This window comes from Nannospalax galili, unplaced genomic scaffold (genome assembly GCF_000622305.1).
Source record: "Nannospalax galili isolate Female #2095 unplaced genomic scaffold, S.galili_v1.0 scaffold208, whole genome shotgun sequence".
Classification (NCBI taxonomy): domain Eukaryota; kingdom Metazoa; phylum Chordata; class Mammalia; order Rodentia; family Spalacidae; genus Nannospalax; species Nannospalax galili.
This window is the reverse complement of record NW_008357998.1, coordinates 732,365-752,042: the sequence shown is the minus strand read 5'-3', so window position 1 is coordinate 752,042 and position 19,678 is coordinate 732,365. Positions and strand designations below refer to the sequence as shown.

At 40.7% G+C, this 19,678-nt stretch overlaps 1 protein-coding gene across 1 annotated transcript in view; it reads left to right on the top strand.

The window, feature by feature from the left end:
* Window positions 1-19,678, top strand: part of Ptpro (protein tyrosine phosphatase receptor type O) — a 243,911-nt gene that overhangs the window by 192,723 nt on the left and 31,510 nt on the right. The window contains exons 14-18 of the mRNA XM_008856033.2: window positions 845-977; window positions 3,054-3,174; window positions 7,048-7,116; window positions 9,516-9,599; window positions 16,006-16,041. Of these exons, the coding sequence (XP_008854255.1) occupies window positions 845-977; window positions 3,054-3,174; window positions 7,048-7,116; window positions 9,516-9,599; window positions 16,006-16,041 (443 nt within the window). The remainder of the gene's footprint in view (window positions 1-844; window positions 978-3,053; window positions 3,175-7,047; window positions 7,117-9,515; window positions 9,600-16,005; window positions 16,042-19,678) is intronic.

Below are 19,678 nucleotides of genomic sequence, written 5' to 3'. Positions count from 1 at the left end.
AAGGATACAATAGCTTAAGGGGCTGGACAGATTGCTCAGTGGTTAAGAGCATGGGCTGTTCCTGCAGAGAACCAGAGGTTGGTTCCCAGCTCCCACATGGCAGCTAACAACCGTCCGTAACTCCAGGCCCAGGGGAATCCAACACTTTCTTCTGACCTTGGCGGGCACTGAATGACACATATGCACTTACACACATGTAGGCAATATACTCATACACTAAAATAAAATTAATAAATTATATTTTTTAAAAGGATATGTGCTGGAGAGATGACTCCATGGTTAAGAACACTGACTATTCTTACAGAAGACCTAGGTTTGAATCCCAGCACTCACATGGCAGCTAACAACTGTCCATAACTCCAGTTCCAGGGGATCTGGCAGCCTCTTCTGTCTTCCACGGGCATTGCATGACATGGGTGCACTTACCTACATGCAGGCATAACACTCATACACATAAAAATAGTAATAATAATTTTTTTAAAAAGGATATGACAGTTTAACCTGAATTTGTATAGAGAAACCGCCAAAATATATTGATAACTCAGGTCAAATTATGCAATGCAGTGTATAAAGTATATCACTATTAATGATTCTTAATCCTGTGTTACATGTTTATGCATCCTTAAAATATGTATAAGAAGAAAACCATCCAGCAATAATGGCTGTTTCCATGGGAGTGAATGGGGTGGGTGGGGTTGGAAAAAGCAGGAAAGGTTTTTCACTATTAACCTTTTCCATTTTGTAACTGTTTTTACTTTATATATGACCTCCGTGGTTTGGAAAAATAAGTTTAAAAATGAAATATATGATGATAACATGAAGCATACTTCATTTTCTGCGCCAGGAACCAATAGCCATTGCTTCTCACGTGGTGACCATTTCCAGCCTGCTCCCCGCTACGGCCTACAACTGCAGTGTCACCACCTTCAGCCACGACAGCCCCAGTGTCCCCACATTCATCGCTGTCTCCACATTGGGTAACTGTACACATTGGGGGAATCCGCTCTTTGGAAGTTATTTCTTTCTGTATTTTCTTTAGTGTTTATTTTAAAATATATACAATCTATCTTTTTTTAATGGAATTAATGTTCCATTGGAGCCATCCCAAGCTAGGGGTCCAGGGAGCTCATGACTCCAATCCCAAAGTGCACTTGGGGAGACTATGATCTAAGGAAAGATGAGTACTGCCTTGGAGTCTTTTATATAATGTAATATATAAATAGAGAATAATAATATATGCAGTTTAAGCTGTTTTGAAAGTTAGAAGTAAAGATACAGAAAGCCCTGTGGATGCTGCCCAAATGCTAGAGGGATCACCAAGATCACCACCTTTATCCTCACCTTCTGCAGTGGGTAGGCACAGTCCCCTGATCAAATTGCTTTTATCTGTGTTAATGCTGGTCCTCAGCTGGCACTGATCAAATATTTACAACGTGGTTACTGAATCCCATCTAATCTGGCAGAAAGTGTAGATGGGAAAATCAGAAATGAATGCAAGGTCTGGGATAAAAAATGCTGGCCTCTCCATTCTTCTTCTGGGCTGTAGTCTACATGTTACTCCTATAGAACTCTGCAGACCTTCTGTGAAGACTGTTAAAAAAAACCACCTCCTCATAGCACACTGTCCCTTTAATGGGTTTGTTTTTGTGTGTGTGACACTAGCCCTGCCTCTAGCTGCAGTATTTAGTGATGAGTGGGGTGGGATTTTGCTTTGTTTTGCTTTTAGTCTTCGGTCTATAGTTTTTTTTTGTTTTTGTTTTTGTTTTTAGAAGAAAAGACAAATTGGACCCAGAGAGTATTTCAATGGTGTCTCATCTCTATATCCTGAGACATATTTTTTTTTCCTGCTTGTGTGACACTAGCCCTGCCTCTAGCTGCAGTATTTAGTGATGAGTGGGGTGGGATTTTGCTTTGTTTTGCTTTTAGTCTTCGGTCTATAGTTTTTTTTTGTTTTTGTTTTTGTTTTTAGAAGAAAAGACAAATTGGACCCAGAGAGTATTTCAATGGTGTCTCATCTCTATATCCTGAGACATATTTTTTTTTCCTGCTTTTTGGGAGGATTTTTTTTTTTGTTTTTTGTTTTTTTTTTTACAAAATTGGACCCAGAAAGTATTTCAATGGTGTCTCATCTCTATATCCTGAGACATACTTTTTTTTCCTGCTATTTGGGAGGAGGAATTTTTGTTTGGTTCAGTTTTGGGGTTTCACTGGGTCTTGTTTGTTTATTTGTTTTATAGCTTAGGCCTCAAACTCACTCTCTAGCCTAGACTGACCTTGAACTCCTAATCCTTCTATCACAGCCTTCCAAGTGCTAGGATTGCAGGCATGTGCCACCACACCCATCACATCTGTGAATTTCTGATCAGTGCAAGAAGAGTATGAGTCTTCTCTGGCTCACCGTGAAGTTATATAAAGACACGCAACACGTGTCCCTGCCTTCAGCATCCTGCTCATGTGTGAAGTTTGACAAGCTGAAAGCGAGCAGCCCTAGTTTTTGCTCCCTGGTCTGTGCCGATGGGAAACCTCAGAGCATATGGCTTCTGATGACCAGAATGACCACTTCTGGTAACATGTAAAGTACCACCATAGACGGCAGCTCACTAATGCATCTTTCAGATACGTAATTAGCTGTGAACAAAGTATTCAGTTGTTTCCTGACTTGAAAGTCATAGGCATAAAATAAAAACCTGTCACCTTCAAAGCTTTTGAAAATGTTAAGTAATGATAATGCATGGTAATGCCTTCTAGATCTTTAATTTTCAAATAGACGTAAACCTGGCACCAAGATTTTTCACATTTATAGCATTTCTATAAGAGCATCCTGCATGCCACAGGTCTTTGCAACAGACTGAGTTCCTCCAGGTACCTAAGTACCATCTGTCAGCCTACAGAGTTAAACATGAAGACAAAGTGATGGTTGGCTGCGAGAAACACGGTTGTCATTATCATCGCCAGTATAAATTCAGCGCTTTTCAGAATGATGTGCAACCTATAGCATGTGGTATAGTTCCTGTGTTGAATAACCTAGGGCTATGTGTGCTATCTCTCTTTAGTTACAGAGATGAACCCTAACGTGGTGGTGATCTCAGTGCTGGCCATCCTTAGCACCCTTCTAATTGGGCTGCTGCTAGTGACATTGGTCACTTTGAGGAAAAAGCACCTACAGATGGCTCGGTAAGTAGAATGTTATTGATCTTCATCCTGCATCCTAAAATGCTTTAATTGGGGCCTGAGAGATGGCTCAGCAGTTGGGAGCACCGGCTGCTCTTGCAGAGGACCCAGGCTCTATTCCAAGCATCCACATGACAGTTAGCAACCTTCCATAACTTCAGTTCTAGGGGATTCAGCACCCTCTTCCAACTTCTGGGACCTTGCATAGCACAGGTACTTACATATATGAAGGCAATACACTCATACACATAAAATAAAAATAATAAAAATGATTTTAAATACTTTTAATTTTACTAGAGTTTTGTATACCTAAGTTATATAATGGTACATTTGACTTCAGCTTTTAATGCCTGCTTTTTTTTATTTAATATTATTTTAGAAAGCACTGTTACTAAAATGGTAAAATAAAGTACAACATACTCACACAGAGCCAGATCTCTAGCTGTCAGTCCTGACCTTCTGGAAAGCACATATATACAGTATATTCAGAAACATTTAGACTAAAATAATCTGTTTCATACAATTAATGAAAAAAAGTAATAAGAATCAAAATCATTTTTCTCCTTAGTTCTATCAGAAAAAACATTCATAGACTTTACAATTAAGTTCACTAGAGGTGACCATTAGCTTTACTGTCAATCAAAGTTGCAGCCAGTTTTTCTTACAGTTAGAAAAGCCTCTCTCTCTCTCTCTCTCTCTCTCTCTCTCTCTCCGTGTGTGTGTGTGTGTGTGTGGGTGTGTGTGTGTGTGGGTGTATGTTGCTAGAGATGGAACTCGGGGCCTTGTGTATGCTAGACAAGCACACCACCACTGGGCTGTCTCCCAAGTCCTTTTCTTGAGATGGAACCCAGGGTCTTATACATACTAGGCAAGCACTCTACCCCTGGGATATACCCCAAGACCTTTTCTTTACATGAAACCCAGGGGCCTTGTTGTGCTAGGCAAGCACTCTACCACTGGGCTATACCCCAAATCCTTTTCTTTAGATCACCAACACATTGCTTATCAGAACTTGTTCTCAACTACTCTCTTTTATCCTCACATTGCCAGAACAATCATCAATTCCCTTAAGAAACTGTGGTTACTTGATAACTATTGCATTTGAGAAATTTGGTTCAAATATATATTTGCACACTGTTGGCCTGCTGAATTATAAATCAGCATATTTTCCTTCCTCAGAGTTCTATCAATTGCATATTTATAAGTAAATGTATCCATCTCGTCATAATTTAAACAATGTTTTATATGGAATATTAAAGATAAATCAGCGATGGTGGCACAAGCCTTTAATCTCAGCACTCAAAAGGCAGAGGTAGACAGATCTCTGCATTCAAGGCTAGCCTGGTTTGCATAGCAAGTTCCAGACCAGTGGATCTCTGTTTCATTTTTTTTTAAATTCAAACATCAAAACTATCTAGTAAGAGTTTAGACCCAAGCTGGAGACAGTACAGGGATAGACTGATTTATTTTTTCTTTTGGTATTTTTGAGACAGGGTCTCCCTGTAGCCTAAGCTGTCCTGGAACTCACTATGTAGATCAGGCTGGCCTTGAACTCACAGAGATCCACCTGCCTCTGCCTCCCAAGTGCTGGGGCTACAGGCATGCGTCACCACGCCCAGCTGGATAGACTGATTTTAAGGTGTAAACTGACCCTGATTATTAAGCTATGAATGGAATGCCATGAAAACAGAAAACACAGGTCATTCTCAGTATAACAACCAACTCAGTGAGATTGACATTGCAGTGACTCTTAGGATGATAATGTGGGGGTGCTGCCATGTGGATACAGATCTGAACTACGGCATCATCATTCTCCAAGCAAAGCTCTGACTGTGAGAGTCCCGCCCCCCCACACCATCTCCAAAGCTTTCCTCCTTACTCATTTGCTTAACAAATAATTGATACCTGTTGTGTGTCAACTGCTCTGGCTGTATCTTATTGACACTGACAAAATGTGATAAGGTTTGCATTGTCCTAGAGGAGACAGGCAGAACACACTGAAGATGAACACAAGTTCTCAGCAGGCTAGATGGTCATGGGAGAAGGGCTGTGTGATTAGCAGGGCCAGCATGTGGAGAGAAGCTTTGAAGAAGGTGTCGCTGAGTGACATGTTAAAGCAAAGACTTGGTAAGCATGGAGGAGTTATGTGTTATCACTGGGAACAAAGTGAACAATATAAAGAACAGCCCGTGCAAAGGCCCTGGGGGAGACACAGGTAGTGTATTCAAAGGCTATCAGAGAGTGTGATTAAAGTAGAGGAAGGGAAGAGGGACAGGCGATGTCAGCCCATAGTGGGCTGCGTAAACCACTGCAGGGCCCCTGGCTTTTACTCTGAGTCAAATGGGCAGTGACTGCATTGTTTGAAGCAGAAGGTTAATGATGTTCGATGCCAGCTTTAATACTTCCATTTTGACTTTCAAGTAGAAGGCAAGCTGTAAAAGGCACAGGCGTGTCAGCTGGAGGAGCTGTGAGGTATGTGAGGTAACGTAGGCAAGGCAGTAGCAGTTCAGTGCCCAGTGGTGGTGATGAAGGTGGGGTGGAACAAGCAGACACTGATGTGTTCTGAAAGCACAGGGAATGGGATCTGCCAACAAATTGAATATACTAAGGGCATGAATAAAGGAACCAGGATAACTACAAGGCTGGGCCCATAGCAACAGAAAGGATGAGTTGCCATCGACAGAGAAAGGACTGCAGGTGTGTACATACGTGTCAGAGTCGGGGAACATCCAGACTTCAGCTATAGGAATGCTGCATTTGAGATGAACTGCAAACCCAGGTGTGGAGGAGTCAGCTGACCGAGAAGGCCCATCATTCAGCTCACAAGTCTTGCCTGAAGATGGAAATCTGAGATTCATTGCGTATATGTGCTGTTAAAGCCAAAGGCGAGAGGAAAATAAGAGAATGACCATAGATAAGAGAAAGGGGCCCTGGACAAAACCAGGAAACAATTCAGTGTTAACATTTCCAGGAAGGGGGGCCAGAAAGATGGCTCATTGGGTAAGAGTGCTTGATGCCCACATATGAGGACCTGAGTTCAAATCTCCAGTAACCATGTAAAAAGTCAAGTGTAGATGTGAGCCCCTAAGCCTAGTTCTGTGGAGAGCAGAGAGAAGAGGTCTGCTTGGGCTTTCTGAGCCAGTCCAGGTTCACTGAGAGACTCTGTCTCAAGAGAATAAAGCAAAAAGTAACAGAACAGGAAATGCAATTTTCTCTTCTGGCCTCAGCCCATGTACTCATATGTATGTATGACACAAAGAGAGAGAGATAGAGAAAGGGGGAGAGAGAGGAAAAAGAGAGAGAAAGGGGAGAGAGAAAGGGGGAAGAGAGAGAGAGAAAGAGAGAGAGAAAGAGAGAGAGAGAGAGATTTCCAGGAAGGAAAGAAAATAGCAACAAAAGGTTGGCACAAACTCATCAATGGAGAAGAAGAAAAACTAAGAGCTTGGTAGTCTGGAAGCCAGGGAAAGATCATGTCCCTAGAAGAGGTGATGATGACCCTGCCTTGGGGATAATTAGGAGAAATTCTGTCCTAGTAGTGTAGCGTAACAGTCAGCTCCTAGGACACATGTAATAAATAGTCACGCACAACAGTGGAGCAGAGGCACAGGAGGGACAATGCGAGTATGGATTTGTTGTACGGTCATCATCCCCTTTTGGCAAAGATTGTGAGCTGCCTCTTTGTGGACTCAAAGAATTTGGTTTATGACTTGGCAACGGGATGTTTCTTTGTATTTTGCATTGTATGCAAAAGAGAATCATTAGGAACCTCCACTATCTTCATAGTTTTTAAATACGATGCTGTCATGATAAACTGGTCAAGGCTCTTTTTACATTGCTCTATCAAGCAGTAACTGATTTTGTGGCTCTTTCAAACAGGGAGTGTGGAGCAGGCACGTTTGTCAATTTTGCATCCTTGGAGAGGGAAGGGAAACTTCCCTACAATTGGTGAGTATTATTTGGGGGGCAAATCCCCAGCTGGCTTAGCCTGGCTGTACATGACTCAAACTTGATTTTATTGTCTTTAGGGCATACATGGTTTTTTTTCAGATCAGCCTTTCATCATTTCTGTAGATGCTCAATGATAGATCTTCAGGGGCTATCACAGTTTCTTTAAACTCCATACAATTCTAAAGCAGAAAACATGCCCTAGCCTGCTCTATGTGACTGTACTAAATCAAGGATGAACAATGTCACGCCAAGCACATGGTGTTCTGACAGTGAGACTCCAGGGCAGGAGCCAGGTTGAGCAAGTAGCAGCAAGAGACCTGAGAGCAGCCTGCAGAGAAGCTGCCGGGTGTGCCACATTCACGTGCCTGGTAATGGGAGCCAACACTTCTGTTCAAAATTAAGTAAAATTGTACAGCCCAGAGCTCTCACCTATCCATAGACTCATAAATATCAAAGACAGAAATGTACCCTCAAATCCACATCCTCATTGTTTACAACTGAGTATGAAGGACGTAAGAGGAGAAGATACTTGGGGAATTAGAAAAACCTTGCCAAGAGATTAATAAGGTTGATATTATACTGAACTGTGGTATATAAGAAACAGCAATCCTGATCCAGGTGTGGTGGCACATGCTTTTGATCCCAGCACTCCAGAGGCAGAGGCCAGTGGAGCTCTGTGAGACTGAGGATAGCCTGGTCTACACAGCAAGTTCTAGGCCAGCTGGGAAACCCTGTCTCAAAAAAGAAAGAGAAGAAATAACAATCTTTTCTAGCTTAGCATTCAATTCATTCAATACCCAACAAAACCAATAATTAAGTAAACATTTACCATGAAACCAGCACACCTTGCATCATGTAACTTGCAAGCATTCATGTGCCATATTTAGATGAATCCATTTCATATTACTGCTTTACAAGTGAATTATTTCCATCATTCAACCCTTCAAAGTGGTTACTGTTAAAAGAAACAGATCTAAGAGATGAGAAATTTCACCCTACACAATTAGTGAGGGAACAAATCCTACCTCTCAGAGTGCAGATGGTGGCCCCTCTGGGTAAAAAGCTGGTTGAAACGAGAGGTTTTTTTATAAGACTACTTTGTGTTATTTTAAATTTTTGACAATGAATGACTTTTACTACTAAAATACGATCAATCCAGTTATGGAGAAAGAGAATTTATAAACCCTTGATGGTGACAGTTTCAGAAACAGGAGTAAGCTTGTTCGAATATGTTAGGACTCTTCTCAGAATTGAAAGATTGACACACTGACACCTGTGTCCTGCCTTAAAAAAACACAATCCCGAGAGTGGTGGCAGGAGACTTATCTACACACTGATCTAATGGTACCTGTCACTCTAGGGAGCTATGCATTAGCTAACGTTATGGCCAGTCACGATTTGTAAAATTTATAGGACACCAGTTTGAGGAAAAGTAAAACTAAAAAAGAAGAATTCAGGATTTTTCTATAAAAAGGACTTCACTTCAGGACATTTCTATAAAATCGAGCACATTTTCCTGAAGCTCTTGACAAATTTGGTTGCACCAGCAGCAGCATTGTGTTCTGAGGGATGAGAACAGGTATCTCAGCGGGGGTTTGTTCTAAGTAAGTGAAAAGGTAACAGCTTTTCTTCTCCTGGTTCTGAGACTGACTATAGACGCAGCCACAGAATATTTTTAAATCTACAGGAATAGATGTTCTGTCTCGCATGCAATTTGAATACCTGAAATTGGATGTATTTAAGTCAATTAGAATTTACATAGCCCTGTGTAGAGTTTTGTTCCCACTCTGATGAGCGGCAATTAGTTTATAAACCAGGCAATGGATGAGCTATTTTATTTCGAATGAATGATATTCGAATATCATATCTGATTGATGTTTTAAGTATGAGCTTTAGAAATTAGGTAGAGGTTTAAACTAAAATAATAAAGTCTCCTCAAGTGACTGAGCCTGATAAGAATATGACCCACAATCCTGGTCCTCCCCAGAATCCATATAAAGAAACCTGACCGTAATTGGTTGAGCTACCCCGTTTCTTAAATTAGGTGTAGGTGCTGGACGAGTGAGCTCTAAGAACATGGTGCAAGAGAGCTAAACGCCTCATTGATCTGAACATAAAATGCAGTCATCCAATAGCAGGCAGACAATCGGCACCGAACAAACTGAAAGAAATCGATGTGATTATGATGAGGCCTTGTGCGAATGAAAGCTGATCTGTCACTATTGTAGCAGTTAAGCCTTCACCCTTAAATCCCACAGAATGGAATAATACTTAACTGCAATTAAGGTGCCGTATGCGTTGACCTGGGTCAGTAGCTTGCTGCTCGCTGTTCGCAGCTGAATCACTAACCCTCGCCACTGTTTCATCTTTCATTTGTTGTCTGTTAATGCTCACAGGCGTAGGAGTGTGTTTGCTTTCTTAACCCTGCTGCCTTCATGTCTTTGGACTGATTATCTTTTGGCATTTTATATTAATCCTTGGTAAGTGATTTTATTTTCATTGTTTACCTAACACAAAGTCTTTAAAAGTTAGCTTTCAAAAAGCAAAGGCAATGGAAGGTTTCTTTCTTTCCGATTGTTTCCTGTGTTTGGCAGTACCTAAGATGACTAACTGTGTATTGAAATGCACCCCGACAGTGGACAGTGCCGAGCTACACGTGGGGTTCTCCTCGGTGTCCTCCTGTTCCTGGCGAACTTTCCTTTCTTCTGATCCTCAAGACTGTGCCTTCCTGGAGTTGATCTGTTGGCCTCCCATCTTTCCATTTTCTTTTCTATCTCCTCACACAAGAGACCACCTTTCCAAGGAAGGAGAAATACAGGAAGGCACAGAAATGAGAATCTGTTCACTTAATTTTGGAGCCTCTTTGCCCTCACAGAAACATTGACTCACTAATTCTTGAATATGTAACGTCCCAAAACCTCTTTATTGCAATTATCTAATACATACCACAGCCCTACAGAGTGTTATAATACTTTTAGTGATATGAAAATAGAGCTCTTGAGCTGGAGAGATGGCTCAGAAGTTAAGAGCACATATCACTCTTGCAAAGAACCCGAGTTCAGTTCCCACACCCACATGGCAGCACACAACCACCTGTAACTCCAGCCCTGGGAATCCAATGCCTCTGGCCTCTGTGGGTACCTGCATTCACTTACACACACACAAACACTCACACATGCACACGCATACACATACACAATTTAAAAAATAGAACCTTTAATGAAAAAGAGAACAGAATAGAGCTCTAGGGAGATTAACTGTCTTAATATCATGAGCTATCCCATCCAAACTTCAGTCTCTAAGCACAGAAATCTCATCTCTCCTCTGAAAAAACACCTTCCTTCAATTTGTCTTTACCTCTAATTTGTTGTTTTCTTAATATTTAAATCATGTTAATTATCAAGTTTTGAGATATATAACCTCCTTTGCTTTTCAATAATAATAATAATAAAATAACCTTGAATCTTAGATCTGGAAACATTTTTTTCTACTAATTCATGAAAGAAATAGCCACAGTTTGCTAAGAAACTGACCACCCAAAAGTCATTGTCCTTAAGTATTAACACATGCTTGCCTTGGTAGTAAATGTTACATAGACAGATCCAGAAATGCAGGTGACTGGAAGTGGACGCAGAGGGAAGCAATCAAACTATCTCATGGAGTAGAATAGTGGCCGTGCGCACACACACGCGTGTGTGTGTGTGCATGTGTGTGTGTGCATGTGTGTGTGTGTGTTGACCTGGAGAGTTGTGCAGAAGGCATTGGTGAAATGTCCTCCACTCCTCTGAGGACAGATGACATACAGATGGGATAATATAGAATTTCAAGCCACAACGGAGGAAACATAGACTGTTACTACTGAAATGGGCATGAGAGAGAGAGAGAGAGAGAGAGAGAGAGAGAGAGAGAGAGAGAGAGAGAGGTCAATTATGATCACTGCAGTTCTGAACATTGTTTTTATAGTTTTCAGGGTAGAACCTTAGCAGCAGCCCTGTGTTTTCTGTCTGTGTTTAGCATCAGATAGTTTCAACTTTCTGCCAGGCATAGTAGCACACACCTGAAATCCCAGCACTTGGGAGGTGGAAGCAGGTGGATCAAGAGTTCAAGGCCAGCCTCAGCTACATAGGGAGTTTAAAGCCAACCTGGGCTATAGGAGACCCTGTCTCCAAAAAAAAATTACACTTTTTGGCAATTTATAGTAATCTTTCTTGGGAAGCGACCTTATTCTTCAAAACCTGTGTTGCCTTTCAGCTGAACACCTGCTAATTATCCTTAGGAATTCCACCTGTCACCTGTGGTTGAATGCCTATAGTGCACACGATTAGAGTATCTGTTACAGATTCCACGTAAAACAAAAGAAAGCTGTGTGTATTATTATATTAATTTCCCTGCTCAATTCCCTCAGACTTTCTCATTTTCCCACAGCTTCTTTTTAAGCCTCTAAATGTCTGGGATTATTCACAAGTCCTTTTTTTAACACCTATTAGAAGGATAAGTATTTAGAAGTATTTTAACACTTATTAGAAGGATAAGTATTTAGGAGTATAGTTAGAAATTATATTGGTTTAGAAAATGGCAGTGGTAGAGTCTCCTCTAAGGTCTTTGACCTCTCCAGCCACAGGTATTTGCCTAGGTTTACAGTACCAGCATGAGTTCCCTCCTATTGAGTGGACCTTAAGTCCGACTAGACTGCTGTTGATTACCCCCCAAAACTAGTGCTTTTACTGAACCATTGGGAATATCTTGCCAAGTGGGTCGTGGTTGTGGTTTATAAGTTTTACAGCTGACAGGACTATCAATTGCTTTTCTCCCTTGGCAGTTTGCATGACAACTTCCAATACTGTGAGAGTTAGTCCCCAGAGAGGAAGCATCCAGGTCAGTTTTAGTTTCATTCTCCAAGTCCTGTGTCCAAAGCTTGTGGTGTCTTGAGAACAGGGTCTTACCTTCTGGGAGGCAATCAATTGCACGTCTTTCTTAAAGATCTGCTGATGAGCACATATTCAAATTGTACAACCCCTTCAAGGTCTGCTATAGGCAGTATTGATTAAATAGTGTGAGTCATGAGTTAGGATGGGTTAAAAGCCTATTGGTGTTCAGAACATCCGAAGACTATAAATGGTTATTCAGGTGAGAAGAGACAGTGCGAAATAGAGATCCAGCCTGTTGTCACTCTCAGAAAATTCCACATACATCAACAGTGAAAATACCATATTCACCAGTGTGTTCTTCATCTGTGAACCCTTCCCTCTGCTCTCACTTGCTAAGTCCTTTTGAAGTCTCCCCAGATGTGTTTAACTTCATAACAACAGCCAAAAGTAACTGAATTATGCCTCACACACACACACTTCTAAGGCTCTAGCCAAATTCTTCTGGAAATGGGAGATTTCTTGAAGCTGTAAGTTCCTGTTGATTTTCTACCACCCTCCTGATGCCTCTAGAAGTCTGACTGGGAATCAAGAGGTTCTTTGTCAGATAGCGTTGTTCAGTCTTTTTCCCAGGGTGTGGCAGAATCTGCACCTGGCACCAGATTCTTATGAAGAATCTGGTGCGGCCCTGTCAGGTTGATTTCTGTGAAGATTTCTGAACTTAATGATCTCAGAGTGTGCTTCTTTTTGGAAGTGTCAGCTAATGTGAACTAGCTTTATCTAAATTCACTGCCAATACTTACTTCCTTTTTCCCCACAAAAGCCCCCTGCATGCTGTATTCAAGCATTGATGTGCCTGCTCTAACTCCTAAACAGCTAGCGTTATAAGCACAGGGCAACATCTAGTTAATGCTTAAGTTTACTTATGGTCAGTGCATGCTGTATTTGGCGTTGGCTACACACCTAAAGAGCTTTTTAGATTTTATGGTGGTGGTTGTTTAGCTCATGAGTAAGTAGCACTTAGGAACCTGGGGACTTTCAGAGTTTTTAGGTTTTCTTTAAGCCACAGTCCGTGCTTCTGTAACTGCCTCATCTCCTTTTTTCGGAATGAATTCAGGTATGGCTCTGGGCTAAGTTTCTGACACTATCATAGCCATAAAGAACTTATGAAGAATCTATCTTAATTTCTCAAAGTCATTGGGATTTTGAGCCTTACCTTATATGAATAAAAGATAAAAAATTCAAATAGGTGCATGATGCTCTATGTGTGGTTCTCCCTCCCTCCCAGTGTGTGTGTGTGTGTGTGTGTGTGTGTGTGTGTGTGTGTGTGTATCTCTGTCTGTGTGTTAATTGAGTAATCTTTTTCACTGATGCTCTAAACGTTGCTCAGTGCTTTTACCGTTCCATGCCCACACAGTAGCTTGTCCCATGATGTGACGGTTAAATTGCCAGTGAAGCCTTAATGAAGAAGTTTATAAGTGAACTTTAGCCTTGCCATTGGCACAGCAGTTGAAAATGTAGGAAAGTCCTCTCTATGTGCCTGCATCCCATCATCATTCAGCTGTGCCCTGTTCCACAGCTTTCAGATCCTGGAACACTCTGGAATGAGCAGAATCTAAATAAGACAATGAAAGTGCCCATATGTCATGAAGATGGACGGACACTTGCAGCAAAATGCATTATACAAACTATGTGGTAGAATTTTGCATTACACTGAATGTTGACTCAATAATGAATGAAGCTAGAAGAAAAACTATACATATGTCCTCAGTGACTCAGGTTTCTCTACAGTTGCTGAATAGTAACAGCTTAATATTCCAACACTGAATATATTCAGAGTCACTCTCTCCCATACATCCACTTCTGCCTAATTCCGCTTACAGTCTGTTTGGATGGGAATGGATTTTTTGTTCACTCTCAGTCTGAAAATATGTTGGCAGTTTCCTGATTCTACCAGAGCTGTCAGCCACCTACCATCACCTTCTGCTTTCTTAAAGCCCTTAAGCAATTGGCTGTTACCACACAAAGCATAGCGCTCCTGAAATTAAGTTGCAACCACAAGAACTAAATAAAAGAATGATCTGTGGCTCTGTGGATATTTCTTTAGGCTCCCACATTCCTAAATGGTATAACTACATCCAACACTAGTGCTTTTCAAAGGATGAGGGAGAATGTGTATTTCTTCTAAAGCTGAAAAATAGAAAACAAAGAGGAGGCTGGGATGGGAGGAGAAATAGGAAAGGAACTGTTGCATAAGTTGGCTTTACTTAGAAGTAGGAAGAAATGAAAATGACCAGAAAAGCAGAAATGTCATGTGCCATTGTGGATGCTTCCTTGTAAGTCCTGAGCTGTCCCCAGCTCTTCATCCACAACTCTGGACCTGCCCATCTCCTCTCCATCCACAAGCCCCACTTCCCACCCAAGATTTCATGGGCCCAAGTCAAATTTTCTTTTTAAAAGCAGTTTTAGAATACTATATTCTCTTCTTTTTCTGACACATAATGTGCATGTGTGTGTGTGTGTGTGTGTGTGTGTGTGTGTGTGTGTGCGTGTGTGTGTGTGTGCGTGTGCGTACCACTGGGAGTTTATGGAGATCAGAGGACAATTTTTAGGAGTCGGTATTTTTCTCCTTCCACTTTGGTTTCCAGGGATTGAACTCAGGTTTTCAGGCCTCACAGCAAGAGCTTTTACCTGCTGAACCATCTTCTGGCCCTCATAGAAATATTTCCAGTCAAGTGTATCATACTCTGACCATGCATGCTCTCTCTTCTCTACCCTTCCACTCCTCCCTCCTCTGGGAGTCCTCTTCTCAGATAATCTTGTTTCTACTTTCATACCATATATAAATATATATATAATATAAAATAATATATGTAATCTGAAATCTTCATAATCGAACCACTAAGTGAAATTGTGAGGGTAATATGAAGACATATTTTGTTACAATTCATAGGCATTCATTGACCACACACTATGGTTCCACTGTCTGTGTTTAGCTCTGAGGGGACATGAGAGCCCGGCAAGGAGTGTGATATCATCAGTCATACCATGTGAGGAATGCTCAATTGCTAAGTGCTATAAAAGCAAGGAAAAGTAATACTTCATTCAAGGAAAAGTAGTACATTCTTCCCAGGAGCTGAGACATCCACACAGTCACACGTTTAAGTAAAAATAGATACTTTGGCAACAGATTATTTACCATAGACATTTGTTTTCTGAACACTTTCATTAAAATATTTAAAGACCTTTGATACTATCATACCATTTACAAGCTCATTTATTTAGAGGCATCTCACTTGTACAAGACAGTAAAATTCAATAGCTACTATTGTAGCACTAGGAAGCTTAGGTTAATTTTTTTTTACTTATTGCATGAAAACAATTACCTTAAATACTCCTAAACAAATATAATTATCCTACACATGCATTAATGATTCCTGTGTTTGAGTTTATAGGTTCTTAAGGGATTAAGAAAGATACATATAATAAGTCCATTTCTTCAAAATGGATTAAAACTAAGCTCAAAAACATAAGTACATTGGAGAATTGCATGAGCTACACACTGATTCACAGCGGCACAATTCACATTGTCTATGGAAATGTCAGAAAAGGTTATTTTGTTTTGTTTTATAATTAAGAATGCAACTTTCTTGGTATTAGTAACCCCAGTTCTTCTTTCTTGCCTTAGAATCTGGAAAACCACAAAGTAGATGTTGCCATTACTTATAAGCTATTTTAGCAATGTAATCACCAGGAGTTAAAAATTCTATTTCTAAAACTCAATTTTGGGCAAATGTGAAATATAAAATGTTGGTGTGTTCTTGCAATCTAGTAGAGGTTCTTAAAATGAATCTGAAATTTTTATCTTTTTAAAGAGTATTAATTTAACAAATCTGAGATGTTTAATAAAAATTAAAGAAAGTTGAGTTGCCTAATGTAATTGCTTAAAATTCTTTTAAAGTTTAATCATTATATTCATAAATTCTTTTGCCTAGTAAATGTTTCTTTTTTCAATTCTCAGGAGTAAAAATGGCTTAAAGAAGAGGAAACTGACCAAGTAAGTTTATCTTACTATTTCATTTGAAGTTTTTCATCACAGTGATTTTAACTTTCCAAATTAAAAAGTATAGAGTTTCCTCTCTGTAGCTGTGATAAAAACATTCTGACCAAAAGCAGCTTAAGGGAGGGAATGGTTTATTTCATCTGACAGGTCACAGTCCATCACTGAGGGAAGTTAAGGAAGGAACTCAAACAGAGCTTGAAGCAGAAAACATCAACGAATGCTGCTTGCTGGCTAGCTCTAGTTCGTGGCTAGCTAGCTTCCTGGTATAGACCAGGACTACCTGCCCAGGGAATGGTGCCACCCACAGTGGGCTGGGCCTTCCCGTGTCAATTAACCATCAAGACATTCCTCCACAGACATGCTGGCAAGCCAGACTGATCTGGAAAATCCCTCAGTTGAGACTCCTTTCTCAGATTACTCTAGGTTGTGTAACATTGACAGTTAAAGCTAACTTAGACAAAAAGATTGCTTCCTTTCAAATAAAAAGTATACTTATGAAATGAGTATGTTGTGATAGTAAAGCTTGACATGTGCTGATGTTTACACATATGGACAGAGAGAGGAAGCATGTGACAGAGCCACGCCAGGAAAAGGACCAGGTCTTACCATTGAAATCTTAGAAATAATAGATGTGGTAGAATCATAGAAATCTTTCAAGAGGATGTGTGGCATTTCGAATATATGAAAATCCAATATTTGGCTACATCTACAATGTACAAAAACCTCTGACCATTTTAGATTTTTGAAATCCTATGTTGATTTCAAGGAAGGCTGTTACTCTGCTTGATGCTGAAATTGATACTTTGATAATTACAGCTCAGAAAACCTTCATAGTAACTAGAAAAGATAATTAGCTTGCCTGTGTCTTACTTATCTATTGAACTGTTGTCATAAGGAGTACAGTTCTGAGGAGTGAAAATTAGCCATCCATTGATTGAGAGATTGTCACCTTCAGGCCTTTTATAAGTTAAATTCTGTAGCATACATAAAGACTAAGGCATTTTTACAGAGTTAAATCTTGGTACTTACCAAGGACAGAACATTGATGCATTAGCAGAAGAAGGTAAGTTGCTTCTGGTGACACTCTTGCTAATGAGGAAAAAAAGTAGTATTCCATCGAATATTCCAAAAGAAAAGATAACATAAAATATTTTTATTTAGCTTTGAATGACTTATAATTTTGGGACACAGTGAGATAATTTTTCCTAGGTCTGTCTGAATCAGTATATACCAAGTGGCATAGGAAAGAGGAGAACAGCCCAGAAAAGACACTGTCCTTTCAGAAAGAATGTTGTCACGGCAACAGAAAGATGTCTTTGTTTCCCAAAGCTACCAGTGGATTGTTAAGTGGGCTACAGAGGTACTCACTGGAGTGTTCAGGAAAGGGTCTTAGAACAAAAAGGGAATGCTCAGAGATTTCTCCTTCCAAGTCCCAGGCAGAAACAAGAAGTAAGATCTGGATAAGAGATTTTTGGTAGAGGGACTGAGAGGTGGCTCAGTGGTTAAGAGCACCGAGTGCTCTTTCAGAGGACCAGGGCACAATTCCTAGCACCCACATGGTGATTAACAACTGTCCATAACTCCAGCTCTAGGGGATCAATCGCCCTTTTCCGTCCTCTGTGGGCACTATAGGACATGAGTACAGTTACATACATGCAGGCAAAACACACATAAAAAATTCAATTTAAAAACGAGGGAGAGGTTTAGTAGAGTTTCCAGGTGTGGGGTTACATGCCTATTATCCCGACACCTGGAAGGCAGAAGCAGGAATACTAAGGTTTGAGGCTAGCCTGGGCTATAGCAGTGAGCCCATCTCTGAAAATACAGTTTAGGAATGTCGGAGCCTCCTGTCAAAACCTTATGTCCAACCAGCTCCTTCCTGTCTTCTATTGTCCCCAGTTTCCTTCTGTCCTTCTCCATAGGCCATTTCTCTGGCGGCGTCCCCCTGTCGCTGCCACTTTTTTTGCTCTGTCTGTGGCCCATCCCCACCATGTCTTCTTTGCTCCCTGTTTTCAATCTCTGCTTGTTTTCATGCCACTATCCTTTCCTTCTCCGTCTCTTCTGCCCAGTCCTTCCAAATGTTCCTGCTGTTCGCTACTCCGTCCAAGCTTTCTCTCTCTGCTCTTCTCTCTAAGTTCCCATGTGTTTGGTCTGCGTCTCTCCTTTCCTTCTTATGAGGTTCTTCATCTCCTGTGTTTGACTTTTTCTCACCCACAAACGTATCCTCTGCCTTCTCTATGTGTGCTCCTGTTTTCCTAATAAGGGGCAGCTTAGAAGGGTTAAGTCTGACCTTCAGATCAATGCCTTCACTTGGTGACAGCAGCCAGAGAGAGCAATTCTAATGCAGTGCATTCAAATGGAAGCTCCATCTGCAGCTGGTCCTTTGGAAGGATACGGTGTTTAAAATGGGAAACCCTTTGTACAGGGCTCACTCTGCCTGGGCTCCTGTCAGGCTTTTGCCACTGAGTGGCCCCATAATGGACCCCCACTTACTTCCCTTTATCTTGACTGTCTTTATGTTTGTTTATTTGTGCTCTCCTGGTGATTGAAGCTGTAATTTTACGCATCCCAGGCAGGCACTCTACCACTAACCTGTATCCCTAGCCCATCCTTGGCTCTATCATGAATCAACTGAGCAAGACAACATGTTTGTGAACTGCCATATGTTTTATAAGCACAAATTGTTGTTGCTATCATTTCTGAGTAAAAAACATTCAACTTTAGATGTAATGCCTGGGAAGTCCTTTACAGTCTACTAAAATCTTAACACAAATGAATGTCACAAACTAATCTATCAGATTGGCTAATCAACAGCTTTAAACAAGTGTCTGATACATACCGTGTATTTGCTAGCAAGTTACATGACTACAAGCAAAGGGGAAAACTGGGTAGCCTGTCCCAAGACCAGGGAATAGTTTAGCTATTGGACCTTGTCCAAGTGGAAAGGATGGGGTCAGAGGACAGACTACAGCTTCCTGCAGAATAGGGAACAGGTTAGTGAGCTCGGTGCTAGAAGAGACAATCCAACTACAGAGACATGCAGAAGAAAAAGAAAGTTAAATCCTGTTCATGAAATAGAAAAGGTGAAAGACACTCTACCAGAGATACAGAAACATGCTTGGATATGCCACTCAGTTCCATCCCCGGGCCATTTCGGTGCTTTCACGGATTTATCAGACTCTAGCAATGGTTCCCTCAGGTGAGACTCTGGGCACTTTCTAGACAAATGCTTCATTCCACTGACCTGGGCTCTGCTCTGGGGGTATTGTAGCTAGATGCCAGATTCCTCATATTGTTTAACTTTACCATGCTTCTTTGTATACTATATGCTGACCTCAGAAGCTGAGTTCGACAATATTTTATCAGTGACTATCGTGAATTTCTGAGGAGTTGAATAACTAATAAAGTCAGCAAACCACAACTCAAACAGGTCTTTGGAATTTAATCCTTTGTTCTTTCTCATGTGCCTGGACTCTCTAGAAACACATACACACAACACACAAATATATACATGCACACATACATATATATGTCAATATGTACAGAATTTATGTAATGTTTTTGCTAAAGTTAAGTGTGAAGTATAAAATCTAGATATGTCTCCTAGCTCTAGGAAATTTGGTATGTATGT